Source organism: Cololabis saira, chromosome 16 (assembly GCF_033807715.1).
Source record: "Cololabis saira isolate AMF1-May2022 chromosome 16, fColSai1.1, whole genome shotgun sequence".
NCBI lineage: Eukaryota > Metazoa > Chordata > Actinopteri > Beloniformes > Belonidae > Cololabis > Cololabis saira.
The window spans coordinates 19550334-19567039 of NC_084602.1; the positions used below are offsets into that span (position 1 = coordinate 19550334).

General features: G+C 39.1%; 1 protein-coding gene across 1 annotated transcript in view; it reads right to left on the reverse strand.

Annotated features, from left to right (window-relative positions):
* The window catches only part of LOC133462096 (brain-enriched guanylate kinase-associated protein), a 57583-nt gene that overhangs the window by 29217 nt on the left and 11660 nt on the right, over window positions 1–16706 (reverse strand). The window contains exons 3-4 of the mRNA XM_061743228.1: window positions 4576–4737; window positions 2154–2220 (exon numbers count right to left, since the gene is read on the reverse strand). Of these exons, the coding sequence (XP_061599212.1) occupies window positions 2154–2220; window positions 4576–4737 (229 nt within the window). The remainder of the gene's footprint in view (window positions 1–2153; window positions 2221–4575; window positions 4738–16706) is intronic.

The window sequence follows — 16706 nt, forward strand, 5'->3', positions numbered from 1 at the left end:
GTCACATCATGCAAATAAGAGCGTTTTGGAAGTTGTACGTCTATTTTTTGTCACTTAGGTTAATTGTAGGCATTCACTTCCATCAGCCATGCTAAGCTAGGCTAGCAGGGCCGCTGTCGGACTAGGTTAGTAGGTGCACTGGCAGAAAGCACTTTTCATGCGCTGGGGTTGATATCAAATAGCCGTATCCTCATAAGGTAAAATTTTCAACGAGAATTTTCAGTATGGAAAACATTGCAACCAACTAATCTGCTGGTTTTTATTTTAACATTACTGATAACTGAAACTGTTAAAGGGATTGTGACATGAAAAACACATTTTTCTTGATTTTTTGTGTTTTGTTGGGTGTCTTGACATCAATTACACCCAAAAAACAACGAACTTTTAACATTCAGTGTATTGTGTGCTTTCTGGGATTTTCCGCATAACTGTGCAAAAACGGCGCATGTGGTTTGCTGGCGGGCCGTTACGTAACGGCCCGCTAAATCACCGCCCCCTCCACTCAGCTCCCTGCCTCCGCTCCTCTCCAGCGCACCATAAAGGCTGATTTATGGTTCCGCGTTACACCGACGCAGAACCTACGGCGTAGGGTTACGCGGCGACGCGCACCGTACGCTGAACCCACGGCGTAGGCTCTGCGTCGATTTAACGCGGAACCATAAATCAGGCTTAACACGGAGCTGTTTAGAGGCTCTTTTGTTCTAATCACCGGAGGAAAACTGCTAAGAACACCCGCGGCCACTGACTGGACTTAAGATAAGGGGACAGTGCTGCTTGCATGCCTTTATTTTTATGATTGTTTGCTCTGGTTCGCCCTGCTGCTTTTCCGTGCATGCTTCGCCTGTCGCTCCGACGCCGCTGTGAGCGTATGGCTGGAGGAGGAGGAGGTTTGGAGGAGGAGCGGCGCAATGATTGACAGGAAAGGGGGGAAAGGAAGCATTTTTCACGGCGCAAAAAAACACTGTAATAAAAAGCCAGGAATAGAGTACTAGAGTGAAGTTTTTCTTGTTACACTCTTTTAGACACATTTGAGGGATGTTGGCCAAGACTTTTAATAGTGTTAAAAGCATGTTAAAAATGATGTCACAATACCTTTAACACAGACTGAGAATTGGATTCACTGAATCCCTCACCACGTCCTCTACCTCTCACCAGCGGTAGTTTTCAGACAGCAATTTAAAACTTATTTGAATGTAATTTTTTAGATCTCAGGAAACATTTGCTGCCAAAACAACTTTTTCCTCATCTTTGTGCAAGTGCTTTAGTGTAAGAGAGAAAAGAGTATTCATTCAAAACCAAAACAGTAAGAAATGGTTTCCTGGTAACAGCAAGACTTCATTTCTTCGACTAAACTATTCCAGGTCAAGCTTTAGGTCAAAAAGCTGTTAAGAAATATATGTGTGTGCATGTGTACAAGTCAACTTTAATTCTACAGGATATTTCATAAATTCAATGTGCTTAGCAACAGATAAAGGCTACAATAAGGATACATCATAACATAAATAAAACATAATCCCCTTCATACATCTTTCATTAGAGTCTGAGTGGGGGATTAAGATTCTGCACTTCTTCTTAATATCACAAACTGATGCTGAAATTTTATATCTTAAATTTTAAGATATAAATGTGTGCATCTTTTATTTGAAATGCCCTGGAAATACCAGAAAAACCCATGTAGTACGTAAATATCCCACACTCACATTGTTAAACAAAATACAAATGTAAATAGATTATAATTAATTTGTTAAACACATTAATGTGTAAGCAGTATTTTGCCCATGTTTGTGACCTGATTGTGCCTGACTAAACTGTGGTAGGATGTAAGAACAAAGTAGCAAGAAAATTTCAAAAAAATAAATGAACGTAGAATTTATCAACCTCATTACTCATTATCAAAATTATACCATGGAAAACAACGGCCTAAGACAATGCAAAACCAATGAGAGTTTTAAACAGACGTGGTTCTGATGTTCCTATGGAAACATTAATGACATTGTGACGTAATTCCAACAGGATTTGAAATTAATCCAATTAGGCAGATACAGAACAGACGACACCTTAATGATGTACCATGAATGTCTTCTTGCACCACGTTTTTACACGGATGATTCAAGGAGCAGTCATGCAGGGTTTGAATTTCAGCAGTTTCCTACCGTCCTGCACATCTTGTCCTCCAAATCCTGGTTGATCCTCTGAAGAGCTGCATAACTGCTTTGGATCCTTTAAAAAACAACAAGATTTTACCTTTTATAGAAATAGAAATAGTGTAACATAGAACAACTAAAGAATGTCTTTGTTCATTCCACACCTGAAAAACCACTTTGTCAAAGCGCTTACGAACAAGAGTATCAGAGGAGATTTGGTGCATCTTTTAAGTTATGGCTCACATGTGAAGAATACAAAATAATAGATGTCGACTGAGTAAAAATGCAGCAAGAAGGATTCTGGCATGCAACATGATCAGAAAAGTTTTAAATCCCTACTTTATGTTAATATTGTATATATGCAGTCATATACATGGTTTAGCTGGAAGCTAAACAAGTTAAGATTTGAGTTGTTTTTTTTTTATTCTTGTATGTCTTTGTTTTTTGTAAATGTCTTTTCAGCCCTTTCCCCCTCTTCCGCTTGTCTCTGGTGTTTTGTGTTGCTTTTAAACTTCTGCTAAACTTCCAGTGCATCAGCTAGTATGGTTAGACAAACCTTAAATCTCTATTTGTTAATTTGTCTCTGGTGTTTTACTGTCTTCCCTCTTAGCGCATTATATATATTTTACATTAGCTCTAAGGCCAGAGAGAGTTTATAAACTAGCATTTATGGCTTCATTAACCGGACAAATATAGAGAGTGTGAGCAGTGGACATCACAACCAAACACAAATCATAAAGCAAGTCTCAAGGAGGCATAACTGAGAATGACTAATATAAGTAACATCACTGAAAGGAAAGTGAGCAGGAATGAATAATATTAGCAAATTGTGCCAAATAAGATGCTGGTACACATATGAGCAGTGCAGACTTGGACTCTGTAAATCAGCAATTTCTCCAGGTTTTAGCAGGCGATATTCAATCTGACTCAAAGTAACCTAATCCTCAGGGCTCTTATCTGTAATCTCCACATTTTAAGACATAGAAAGAGCTCTACTCAAATGGCAAGTTTATTATATTCATGTGTACTATGGTGACAGAGAACATTAGGCTCCGTCTCAACCATTGGGTTGAATTGAATGCACATAATCAGATACATTTCTTTATCGACCTGGTGAATTGAAACCCAAAGCTTAAAGGTCACAAAATGTGTTACTGGGATACAGGTTTCCTCCCTTGTCAAAGACATTGAGAAAATAATGCATTTCTTCAAGAGCATATTAAAATAAATGGAATGGGACTCAGTCATGAAACGTGAGCAGAACAAGAAAAAAAGGGTGGATCAATTCGTTCCAGAGTGAAATAGATGTGTTTTTCCACATCGGTACACATTTTAGTAGTTTTGGACTTTTTGCAACTACAAGAAAATCTGGTCCTGGGCTTCAAGACCACTCTTCAAAAACCAATGGCAGGTAACCTAATGCTTCGTCCATTGTTTTTTACTGTCTTTAGTTTTCTTCGTAAGGGCAGCAGCCAACAGATGTTCACAGTCGAAAATACCTCGAATTGGTTCGATGACGTAATCAGAAATTACAATTGCATTCAGTCAAGGCTGGGTTAGTACAAACGGCTTCGCTAAGCACGGTGGCATGACGATTACGGATAAAAAAGTGACAGTGGCTAGCCATTTGCTGAGCCAACTGTTAATAACATTAGAAACACATTTGATTCTTTATATAAATTCTCCTGCATGGTCCAAAAAAATTAACCCACCTCAGAGTTGTCATGGGTGTGAAATCAAATAATTGACACCAATCAGGCTATAAGATATGTTTATTTCTGCTCCAAAGTTGGACATTTTAGCTTTGATTGACTCGCTTTTGCAGCCAGCCTCTAGCAGCCACTCGAGGAACTGCAACAAATCTTAAAGCTGAAACTTAGACCTCACCCGGCAACAAAGAAATTATATTTCCTGATTGGCCGATAGGTTGGTAACTCAAGACAGCTGCTCTGAGCTGGATGAGCGCTCACAAACTATGCACAGTAGCGTAGTCTGCCTTTCTATTCGTTTGTAAGACGGGGTGTTGGAATTTCTGAGGTTAATAATTACTCAGCGTGAGAAATGCCATGTGTGGCGTGTGGACTTGTTGAAATGCATGGGATTTGAGAGCCCTGGAAATACTTCCAAAGTTTTCTAGTCATGTTAGTTTAATCAGTAAAATAAAATAAAATGTTTTAAATTATCCACTTTTCTCTCTTAGCATTAGTTTTGCTTGCTATTAAAAATAATATATGTTTCAGTACTGATATCCTTTACTAATTTTGTTAAAATGTAATGGTTTTAACCATTTGACCTCATTGCAACAAAAATAATCGATTTTTAGCAGTCAGGGGAATTCAAAGCATGGAGTTTCCCTGGTTACCATGAAGAAGGTTGGATGGGTGTACATGAAAAGTTACCCTTACCAAGACCTGCACATGGGTTCACGTACCTGCGTAGTTTCTCTGTGAACTTCTCCAGTTCCTCTTGGGCCCGACGCAGTTCTGTCTCCAGGAACTGCCGAGTGGAGTCAAACTCTGTTTCTATCATCTCTAGTTTGTGGGTGGTGTATGACAGGCGCTTACGGAGGTCATCCTTGTGGTCATGCAAAGAGCTGAACAGATGGCAGAGAGTTTAGAGGACAGGAATGGATATTTCTCAAAACAACAATGTACTTTATTTATTTATCTACAAAGGATGTCAGATAAATAAGATATAGAGAGGTGCAAAAAGAAAGGAAAAAAAGGAAGTGTGAAAAGGAAAGTTTATATGAGTTTGTGTGAGAAGGGAAGGAGGTGAAGGGATGACATGTAGTGTAATTCTGTTTGGAAAGAAACAGGTCACAGGCCAGGGGAGAGCAGGGAGGCCAGTTGGGAGGAGGAGATGGATGGAGGACGAATACTAACAATTTCCCATTCACAAGAAGGGAGCTGAGCGGGGAAAAGATATCCCAGTGGTGTAATGGTGAATTTCATTACACAACACCCTGTCGAATTTCTGAAAGAATAAGAGCAGATTTTCACCCCCAGACACAGACCATGGGTAATTCATAGAAGAAAGAGGTGAAAATATAGAGCATGGAAAAGGTGAGAGACAGAGAAAGGAAAACAGATGCGTGAGAGATCGTGAGAGCAGCTTCGCTTCACTACAGCCATCAACAACAACGTATCAGATGGAGAGCAATATTTTGGTTCCATTTTTGATGCAAGTTTACGCTTGGTGGAAGAAAACACACTGACAGGGATGAGTGAGGGAATCCATGAGGTAACGAAAGGCCAGAGATTGAGAGCAGAAGCAGTGAGTGCTTTGAGGGATTTAGCTTTTTGCCAGACTGATGGATACTTGGCTCAAGGAGAGGTTCAATGGCTCAGCGCAGCCAACCAACCGGCGCAGTGAGTGCACCTTCCAACCCCAGCCCAAAGCCCCAATTACAAATCTGGCACTGGAAAAGGAGAAAATAGTGTCCACAGAAAGACTTATGGTTTGTGCTGTGTCAACAGATGGATGAGTCAGTAGGGCCATCCTTCAGACGAAGGTTAAGATTTGGCTACAGTGCCTGGTTATAGTTCTGCACCAATTAGGCTTTCATTACACAGTAGAGCAAGAGGTTATTATCATGCTATAGTGATTCAATAAATCTGGCCCTAAAGGTGATGTGCCTGTCAGAAAAATATACACAAGCTGTTCTGTGGTAAAAGCTAGCTGTTACTATTTACTTGAAAAGAGTCTGTAACTGGACAGTTGAGCAATCCTCGGAGAAAGATGCAATGCTACAGCTTAATGAAAAATCGAAGAGCATGAACCAGTAGTCTGCTTGAGAAGAATCTAAGCAGGGGAAACGTAGCCAGTCAAACACATATCAATCATCCAATTAGAGGGTTTCCATTACCACTAGAATAACAGAAAACCTAAATATCACAAACAAAAACCTGTAATGGAAACACCTAGAATAAAAAAAACAAAACTTTACTGCCGCAAAAAACTTTACGCTTTTTATGAGGTGGTTTTTCAGACTTGTCCATAATTAAATTTTTTTGGAAACACTTTTTTTCCACATTTGCTTGTCTCCAGGATCACGGACTCTGATTTAGTTAGTCACAGGACCATATGACCATACGAAAGATCATCCGCTGCCTTCATCTTCTGTTGACTATTTTTGTCGAAGTTGATATCTTTTTCTTTGTTTTTAGGATAATTCTCTCAGGATGAGATTACAGGAGAGCTACGATGATAAAAGAAGTCTCACAGGATGACATATCTCAAGAATTATGCTCATTCAAAAAACACTGTTCAAACACTGGCACCCCTGCAGCGGTACCTATCTGGTGGGTCATTCCTGGCCATTCCTTGGTCTAACTTAAAGACCAAGGGTGACCGGGCCTTTTCTGTTTTAGCCCCTCGCTTATGGAATGACCTGCCGGAGGAGATCAGGGTAGCTAACACATTGTCTTCTTTTAAGTCACTTTTAAAAACTCACTATTTTACACTTGCGTTTAACTGACTGTATTATTTGTCTGTTTTTATTATCCCTCAATTGTGTCTTATCTTAATATTGTACTAATTGTTTGTTTCCTGTTTTAATTGCATGTAAAGCACTTTGTGACTTGTTTTTGAAAAGTGCTTTATAAATAAAGGTATTATTATTATTACCTTGTCCCAATTTTGGAGGCGTCCTTTGTTGTTTTGCGAAAAAGTGTAATTGACATTCACCTAGTGATTACCTATCCTTCATTGGCCCAAGTCTGGTCTGGAAATATCTTGAAATTATTAAGCTTTGTGTTGGAATGCATACAGTGGTAAATCCTATCAAAAATTGCTGTTTTATGGTCTCAACACCCATAAAAAACAACAACATGGAACTCCAATAGTCGAGGAATGGACACCCATTTTGGTGACCCATTGGTCAGTTTTGCCACGGTATATCTGGAAACATATCATACCCATTGTTGGGGAAAGAAACAGACAATCAGAGCAATGAAATGCATCATACTAAAGGCCAATTTACAGTTCTCTGTCGAATCAACGACACTGAGTCTCCACAGCGATGTAAACCCTCTTCCACAGAGCCTCTGCGTCACCCAACGTGCATTTCCAAAACTTTCTGACGCATCAATGTGATGGAGGCCGCTAGTGCTGTCATTGGTCCACGGTTTAGCATAATTTTCGGCCCCTTACCTGTCCAGTTCCCTAACCCTGACTTCTTTTTAATTCACAATGCAACATTTACAAATATAGCCTGTGCTGCTCCAACGCATTCAGCTCCAGGTCCAACAGAAAGGCGAAACCAGAAGGTAACACTCAACCTACAATTTTCACACAATTTCATGACAGATCTCTCTGAAAATCAATACCCCCTAGTGTCTTGGCAGTGAATTGCTTTGCAGCAATTTGTGAAACATGCAACCAATGTAGAACTTCAAAAGGTTAATTGGTGTTGGCGTTCCCTGAGTGTTGAGTTAATGGAGAACCATAAATCACGCTTTAGGACAACAATCAGATGAGCATCACTAAAAGACATGCAAATTTGAGAGCAGAGTAAGAACACTTGAATGACTTGAGCCAATGTATGATTAGCAAGTCAGCAGATATTTTTATTGTTTTGAATACTAGCTCTCGGATGCTCTTGTAGGAGTCATGCCATAACGCCTGCCTCCACAGATTTGCGACTGGTTCAGTACATACTGTACGGGTGAAAATGGCTCTCAATGGCAGGGGTACTTAATGTGTTTTCATAAACTAAATGGGTATGGCTGGCCCGAGTACTGTTACACACCTGTAGCTATGACAGTTTCAAGTTATTGCCACCTAAACGTGGATCTACAAGCTGCTGAAACAGCAGGCGCTTACTATTGCCTCCATTGTCTTTCCTGTTTGGTATAATTTTTTGTTAAAAAGATAATGACACAATGAAAAATGTTATGTTATTGTTTGCTGTAGTTATTTGTGCACAGTGCATGCTGTGACTTGGGGTTCATCCTCCTGTAGCCTGTTAAAACAAAAGAAAATCTTTACAACCTCCCGCTGTCAAACAGCTGCGAGTGATGTTGTAAAATCACATGGCAAAGAGCCAGGGAGCTATTGTAAGTACATGTGAAAATTGCTCAAGGCTTTTATCGCCAAATAATACCAGTTTAATTAAGAGTCAGCACACAGCAACTGTTTAGTTGTAGGATATTACATTTTTGGTTGGAATTCATGTGTATAAGCCATTGATGGACAGGTGCAGAGCTGTGTTTACTTAGGACAGATGTCAGCTGATACATGAGATATGAAGATGAGTGAATAGATGCTAAAATAGGGTTTTAATTGCTTTTTAATGGTCATGACCTCCCAATGAAATTCCATTTCCATGAGTTAAAATGATTGAAATTGATTCTCCAGCGATGAAGATGATGTTTAGAGTTGAAAACACTCTGTCTGCTGACTCATCTTACCTTCTTTTCTGATGTTTGCAACCATTTCTCTGGGTTTTCAGGGCTGTTTTGCCAATATATATCTTTTTCATATTTTTTCTCTATGCCTCGGCTCACATGTGTGTACAGCCGTTGCTTCTGCCGCTGTTGCTGGTCGACTGAATGTTGAAGCCAAGTTTGAACTCTAACCACAAACCAATAGTCAAAGCTTTAAGTCTTGCCTGGGGACGCAGATAGTTGTTGGCTATCTGTGATGACCCTGGCAAGAGAGCAGAGAAAAACAGCTTTGAAGTTCCACAGATTAAACAGCACACTTCATTATGTACACTCCAGAGAAAAACTGATTTTGTCTGTGTTCAGAAAATCTGCGTTTTCAGTAAGGGAGAAGAGCTGGGGGATCAATTACATAAGTTCCACAAACAAACTTCATAATAGTATGCAACAGAAAAAACACCTTAGATTTAACTTTACACTTACTACAGAAAGTCCTGTTTTTTTCTGCTTGGTTGCACAAATATACAATATAAGTCAAACACTGGTTGCACAAAATAAATAAATAAAAATAAATAGGACAGATATAGATTTTATCATCGTAGCCATCTTTTGATCCATTGTTTAGGTCTTTTCTTTGTCTTGGATCATTTGAATGCAACAGCTCCAAACTGAAGGACCTGATGGAATACAGAGTTATTGACCAGCTGACTACAGCGGTTATTCCTCATGAAATCGGTGTTATGATTAACGCATTTGTGCTTCTATTTTCTCTTCAGTGTTGGCACTTGAAGTCAGGACTCCTGTACTATGAGAACTTAATAACTTGTCACTAACAAGCATGAAATACCTAAATACTTTCTTCTGGATATTGGCTTTCCTTTTATGAAGCTACACTTGTTGTTGTTGTTTGATTCATTAGTGCCATCCAGTGTAAAAGCCTATGCCTGATCAATATGCTCCACGATGGCGACCCCTAACAGGGAATGAATGAATGAAGTTGCTTGCTGTAGTATACTACCACTGCGTGCTAATTTTTCCAAAAACTAATATGCAGGATATGAAAAAAATGTCAAAATCTACAGGAAAATACCTAAACAAAACCTGGATTGTGTGCGACATCTGTGAAAATGTACTTGTACCTCACATACCGGTACATTATCCCATGATTTAATAAGACATGACGGTGAAAGCCAGACACCGCAGTCATGTGACTGACTTCCAGGTCTGCCATAAACTAATCACTTTTACTCTGGCATACCACTTCTTAACAACAGCCCACTTCAACAGACCAGTATGTAGAACAGGGGTATTCAATTGGCGGCCTGCGGGCCACATGCGGCCCGCCAGGAGCTTTTATGTGGCCCCATGTCATATTTCAAAATCATCATCATTTTTTTTTTTTTTTTTATTTCAGATTTTTTGCCAGTGTTGCACAGTGTTAATGTTTGTCACATTATTATTAACCTCCGTTGTACAGAGGACTTGTTGACATCATTAGGCTTCTAGGATTGGCCTGACATTTTTTTCATTTGAATAAATGAGGACTTTACATTTCAGATGGAACTTCTAAGCCTCCTATAATTTCATGTGATTGTTTTGTTTTGCTGATATAATGCACAGATGTGTCATAAATAAAGGAGCTTATGGTTAATATTTTAGTTGCTTATTTATAACATCAAACTGGCTACTATGGACTGAAATGCTTGTGCCCAATGCTTAATATAATATTCAAATAAGGAAATCTTGGTGGAAAGTGGTGCTTTGTCATTATGGCGTGTTTTATTAAAAGTAGGTCAATATCAACTTCATTAAGTTTGCACAATGCATGGTTTCAAAATGAACTTGCATTCAAAATAATATTTCTTTATTTGAATATTATATTTAACATTCACAATGACTATATCTGGAGACAATTAATACATAATTCATATGTAAACTAGATATATTCAAATTTATAATACAAATGTATTATATTTACATAAGTCTTCGTCTTTGAGTGCAAAATACCTTTTGAAAACCCCCACATTTTCAAATTGTGCGGCCCTCTCCATACAGTGCTTTTGCAGATGTGGCCCCCGGCCGAATCTAGTTGAATACCCCTGATGTAGAATATACTGCGTACTGTGTGGAAGTGGGAATGATCTCTCCATCTCAACACGTAGTCTTATGCTCTGCACTCAGGACACCAGAGGTCTGAGCTTCCAATGACGTCACACTCAAGTTGACTTCCAGTAGCTCCGGTCTTTGCTCACAAGCCACACTAGTTTTTGTAAGCTACTGTTGGCAGTACCAGCTGTTTAAAAGAGTTTACAACAGGTGCATTTGTGTGATGTAACGCCATCGTAATATGTTTGCAGATGTTCTACAACGCTGTGCGTGATTGATTTATTAAGACGTGGATAAACACAACTGCTAACTGTTTACTGCTTCAGCTTTCACTACTTTTTATTTGTGGAGCAGCCGTGTTAGACTTTAAGGTTGGAGTTCATCTCCTTCATCAATACCCCCCGTGACCGCTAATTCGCGATCTTTTACTGAATGGTTTATCCGACTTTTTCCGGTCACAGTGAATCAAAGAGATAAGGACAACTATTGTGCAAAAAACCAAAACAAAAAAAATCACACATACACAAAGAAAAGAGCGCTGAAAGTTCACGACTGCTTCAAACCGGAAACCGGAAATGCGTTGCTACCAAGGGAACCAATCACAGCTCTCTCTGTCTGCATGTGGTCTGCGTCGCCTCGACGCGTAGTTACAATTTTCAGGAGGTATGCGTCAGTGACGGCGTCAGTGACGGCGTCAGTGACGGCGTCAGTGACGGCGTCAGTGACGGCGTGTGGTCTGCGTCCACGGTCCCATAATTCAGTTTGGCAACAGCTGATGTCACAACGCTCAAAGTGAGTGGACAGCAACTCTGTTGATGCTTCCAACAGTAACACGTGAGCCAATGTCAAGCCGCCTGAAGTAAGATGATTCCCGAACTATTTCCTTTTAATAACAAAGCCATGTTTCATCATAAACCTGCTGTCAATCTCTCTTAGTTAGATGGGGACGATAATACTAAAGTTCACAGCGGTAGTTCAAAAACCAAAACTGACAGGTGTTGCCAGGAACAAAACTTTTATCATTACCCTCAAAGCAGCAGTGTAGTGGTTCAATAACAAGCTGAAATTAAAGCTTTGTTCCCTGCCATCATTTTTTAATGCCACACTACCTATTGTTTAGTCACTTCTCAGACCTGACTGGTGAAACAATGGCTGCTTGCCGAAACCCACTGAATGTAGCTGCTGGAGCCATTTTCTTATCTCCAAGTCACAGAGGAAGGAGAGAGGCAGAAAGACGAGAGGAATATTTTCAGAATTTGTCGGGGAAGGTAGTTGTATAGAAACGTTCTCACGTACATGCACATACATTTTACCCCTGCAGATATTGTGGAGTAGTGTAGTGTACCCGTACTGTATCACAACACTTCCCCACGGAGGATGAACAGCAGATCACAGCGGCTTAGGTGTTTGTTGACAAAGTAGAGAGAATACATGTGAAGGACCAAATTTTAGTCCTTGGGGAACCTGATCACAGGCTCTCTATTGTCCAGAGAAACATGAAACAGCAGAAGACTTGAAAATCAAACACAATGTCCTCTTCTCAGTGCCCCTCATAGGTATTAATAGGAGACTGTATTGTGAATGGAAACACATGGAAACCTGTTTACAAGAAATACTTTCTAAAAATGTCTCACACGCTCACAATCATACGATTCACACTTCAGACACAACAGATGGTTGTTGTAGCTGCAGACAAAAAACCCGGCCAAGAATACCTCCCACTCTCTTTCTACAGCCTTCTTCTTTCTTTCACCAGAAGGGTTTCAGCAGCAGTTTAATTAAAAAAAAAAAAATCCTTAGTGCTAAAGCAACTAAAGGTCACAAGCAACCAGCATCCATCTTGCATTTACGATGGGGAACTCTTATGCAAATAGATTTACTAGTGAGCCACAGTAGGTGAGCCAGGAAGAACTACTGGCTGCCACATATACTATTCACATGCACCAAATAAGGGTATTAAACTTTAATGGCCACAGCGCTATCTGTTCCTTAGTCTGTTATTAACTGAGCTGCACACAGACGCGGCAGAAGCAAAACAACGGACCACCACGTTAGCACTTCTACAAGGAATTTGGTGTTGATGTTTGGTCACTTTCTCATTTGATTATGATATAATGATTCAGATACGTTTTTAACTTATGAGTCTTAGAAAAAGGAGTACAATTACAGTATATGCACAGTTAAATTAAACACTTCAAAATGAACTGCTGCCCCAATTCCTGTATAAAATAAAACAGCGGAGGAGGGGATAGATGGATCTGCATTGATATATATATATATATATATATATATATATATGTGTGTGTGTGTGTGTGTGTATGTATAATAAAACACTGTAACGCTTTCCAGAATCACTTAATTCACATTTTCTCATACTTAACAGAATGACATCGATCAGAGCTGAAGAGGTGACTCATAGGACAAGCAACTGCTCTGACACAGCTGTTTTACCCAAAGTGTCGGTATAAATGTCCAATCTTCCCACAGTGAGCTTCACATTCCTTGAGCCTTTTCAAAATTGAACAAAGTTACTTGATGTGAACAATCACCGAGGCTTTGGTATCTAAAAATCATGAACAGTGTCTTAGTTGTGTGTATGGCTTGACAAAAATCAAATATCAAACTGCATTGTGCGTGAAAATTTACTCACATCGATGCGTTATGCTGATTATGAAAACAATTGGGTAGTTTCTTTTTATACAGATTTTTTTAATTTTTTGCAGACAAGGTCATATGTAAAATCCACAAAAAGGCTTTGATTAACTAAAAGTGTTACATGTGAACATTGTTTGTATATTCAGTGGATATATTGATATAATTAGTAGTATTGAGAGAGCAGGTTATATTCTATTTGGCCTTTTGCAACTTTTATAACAACTGGAATCTTCTTTGCCAATTCTGATTCCTTATTTATTTTTTTACAAGTCTGAACTGCTTAAAATTGAATTTGACTTATTCAAATATCTTTTTTTCTTTGAACTATACTCAGCTGTATATAAAGATAACAGATGCTGCAGGCTGCAGAGTGTTTCTGGCTTTGTGTTCAGTCTCCTAATCTTCGTCAGCTCCATAATACTGAGCATGTTCAGCGCGATGATGCTGCTTTAAGTGCTCGATTCAATTTGTTGTCTGAAATATTTTGGTTGTTGTTTCACCACAAGTTTGACTTTGCCATTCTGTATTCAGTGTACAGTAGAAACTTTCACAGTGAATGTCACCGTGATGTGTTTATTGGTAGTAAATACTGTATATTTTAATTTCTCAGTATTGTTTGTTTCTAAGCTTAATCATTTAGCACTTAAAAGGCTCACATAAATAAATTAATACAGTTTTATTTAAAAACAAATCACAGCTGCACATATGCTAAATGAAAAAGAAATATCAGCCAGTATCAACTACTGATAGTGATCAATTAGGTCATACCCTATGTATGCCTGAAGGAAAACTTTCTGTCCCCTTTTTTACATATTGCTTAACTTCCAAGGTTCAAAGTAGAGGAGGGCTCTTAAGGAAGTGGTAGAGGAGGTGAAGCAAGGGACTTTCTGGCTTTGGTTCAGACAAAATGATGTAAAGTGGCAAAGGATGTTAGCTGTTGGGAGCTGTAGCCCCTTACTGCTGCCCCAGCACTCAGAGATGCTCTGCGATCAAAGAAGTGAAACATTTGTAATGTGTAGCTCCCAGCTAATAACCCTGTAGCTGGCACTGGTGGTGGACATGTGACAGGCAGAAATGCCCTTCAGGAAAAGAATACCTGTACTTGAATACCCTTAAATAATGAAAAGGCATTACTGATGATACAATCAAAGTAAGATTCAAGATACCAGAAATATTCCTTCAAAGAAGTGTTGAATAGGAAAAAAAGGAAGCCAGCAAAATGTGACAACAAATTAGCAGTGGTGTTCATAATTAGAAACATTTCTTTCTTTCCACATTTCCCCCTCTAGGTGTTGTGTATCACAGTTGTTCAGGCTTGACTTGGGAGGCACAAGTTGTGTTTTTCCTCTGATGCAAGACTTGAGAAACACAGAAGTCTCATGTGTATGCTTTACCATCAGCAGCAAGAAAGCAGCTCTGCAGATTACGCCATCAGAGAAAGATGGTGACTAGCCAGCACAATTTAGTGCCTAAAGACAAAAACTGCCGTCAATGTGTGATACATATGCTTTTTTCCCTTCAGTTTCAGTATCAAAAATGACTCAACTCTATGCTGATAACAAAAACTGGCTTTGAAATGATTTAGCTTAATAAGCATCCCAATATTCTCAGCTAAAGTAGTGGTGCTATTTAAGAGGCTTAACATCAAAATAGTTGAAAGAAATGTGCAAAAGGCACTAATAACTTATACAGAAACTGCACTTTTGTATGCAATGCAATTTTGGAAATATCAGCACTAAAATGCTGCTTTCCATTTACCTCGGAAGTCAAAAGTTAGAATAATAACACACCTGAGTTGACCAAGTTCCAATTGCAAAGTCAGAAAATGAACTTTTCCAATCATTGGACTAGCTGTTTTGCAATAGATACTAATTTATACCAATGTTCTCTGTGACATCCAAGCTGCATAGCAACATGCCAATTGAAAAAGTACTTTATGTACAATACTGTAGGTTGGACTGGCTTTCCAAGTTGGAATTCTGACTTCAGGGGGGCGTTCCACTTTAAACTTTCAGCTTGGAACTTGGAAATACCAACCTCTGAGTACAAATGGGGCACAAAGTAGTTGTGGGTGAAGCCAAATGCAGTCAAGCCAACTGATCTGTTTGAAATCAGTGCAGCACAATGGTTTTTTTTTTTTCCCCCGAAGACAAAACTTTCCAGTGGCTAAATTAGCCCATAATGAATAGGTGTCCCTGCTGTGTTATAAATCAAAGAAACCTCTTCTGTCTCCTTCATGTATCCTTGGTTCTCTATGTCAGCCATGCCAGATAAGCCTTAATTACGCAAGTTAAAGTCTGTGAATGTGGAACAAACTTTAGAAGCAAGTATTACACCAGTTTGGCTTAATGTGTAGGCAGATTCACTACGGTTCCTGAGGAGATTCACATCACACCAGGGGACCACAGCTGGAGTCAAAGCAGGCTATCTTATCCACATCGCACGCTGTGTTTTTGTGTGTTTGTTGTGCAGCATTGGGCTGCTGTTTCGCACTTTGTGCTTTTGCAGATTCCTGCTAAAGACTCGTAAAATTACAATATGCAGTATCACTGCACCAGAGCATATTTCATGTTGTATTATTTATCTAGAGACAATACATTGCACATCTCTAATTGGACAGTAAAGTGAAGCCTCCTGTGTAACTTGGAGTAACACTGTGCTCAGTATGGTGTGATCCTGGCAGCTCATAGTCCGATAAGTTGAGTTATTTCTTTTTACTGTGTTCTGTTGCTTCTAATATCCTCAGTCAATCATTTGGCTTCCTTAGAAAAACAACTTTTTATAAACATTTTATACATGTTATGATACTAAATAGGGCAGGATGGAATTAGATGGTCATTGGTTAGAATTTCCTTGAAAATGGCCCTGAATTGAACTTGGTTTTGATCTGGAACATTATTTTAATGGCTGTTTTTCAATTTGACTCCCCCTTGCAAATCGTTAGGGATACAATTAATATACATGGCTGGATAAATGTGTCAAGAAGCCGTACCACTCTTAGTCAGTTCTCCATTAAAGTTGGAGGTTCTTTATTATGGAACTCACACATGACTATTGCTAACTCCTCATCTCTCTGCAATTTCAAACGTAGATTGAGGGCCAGCCTCTTAAATAAACCCTTTTCACACGATCTCTAAGATGTAGCTTTGTGTGCATGCTCGGGAGTATGCGTATGCGCACGCACCCACACACGCACATTGCAATCATTTATTTGTAAATTTGATGGTGTATTTGTATGTATTTAGCTATTTATTTACATTTCTTTTTTTTTCTCTCTCTCTTCATGTGCTGCTTGTGTAAAGTTTGATTACCTTGTTTACTTATTATTTGTATTTATCACTGGTGAGAATCCTTCATAAGCCCACCTTGGGTTTCTTTTTTCTCACCTGCACTGCACTAATTATTGTATTGTCAC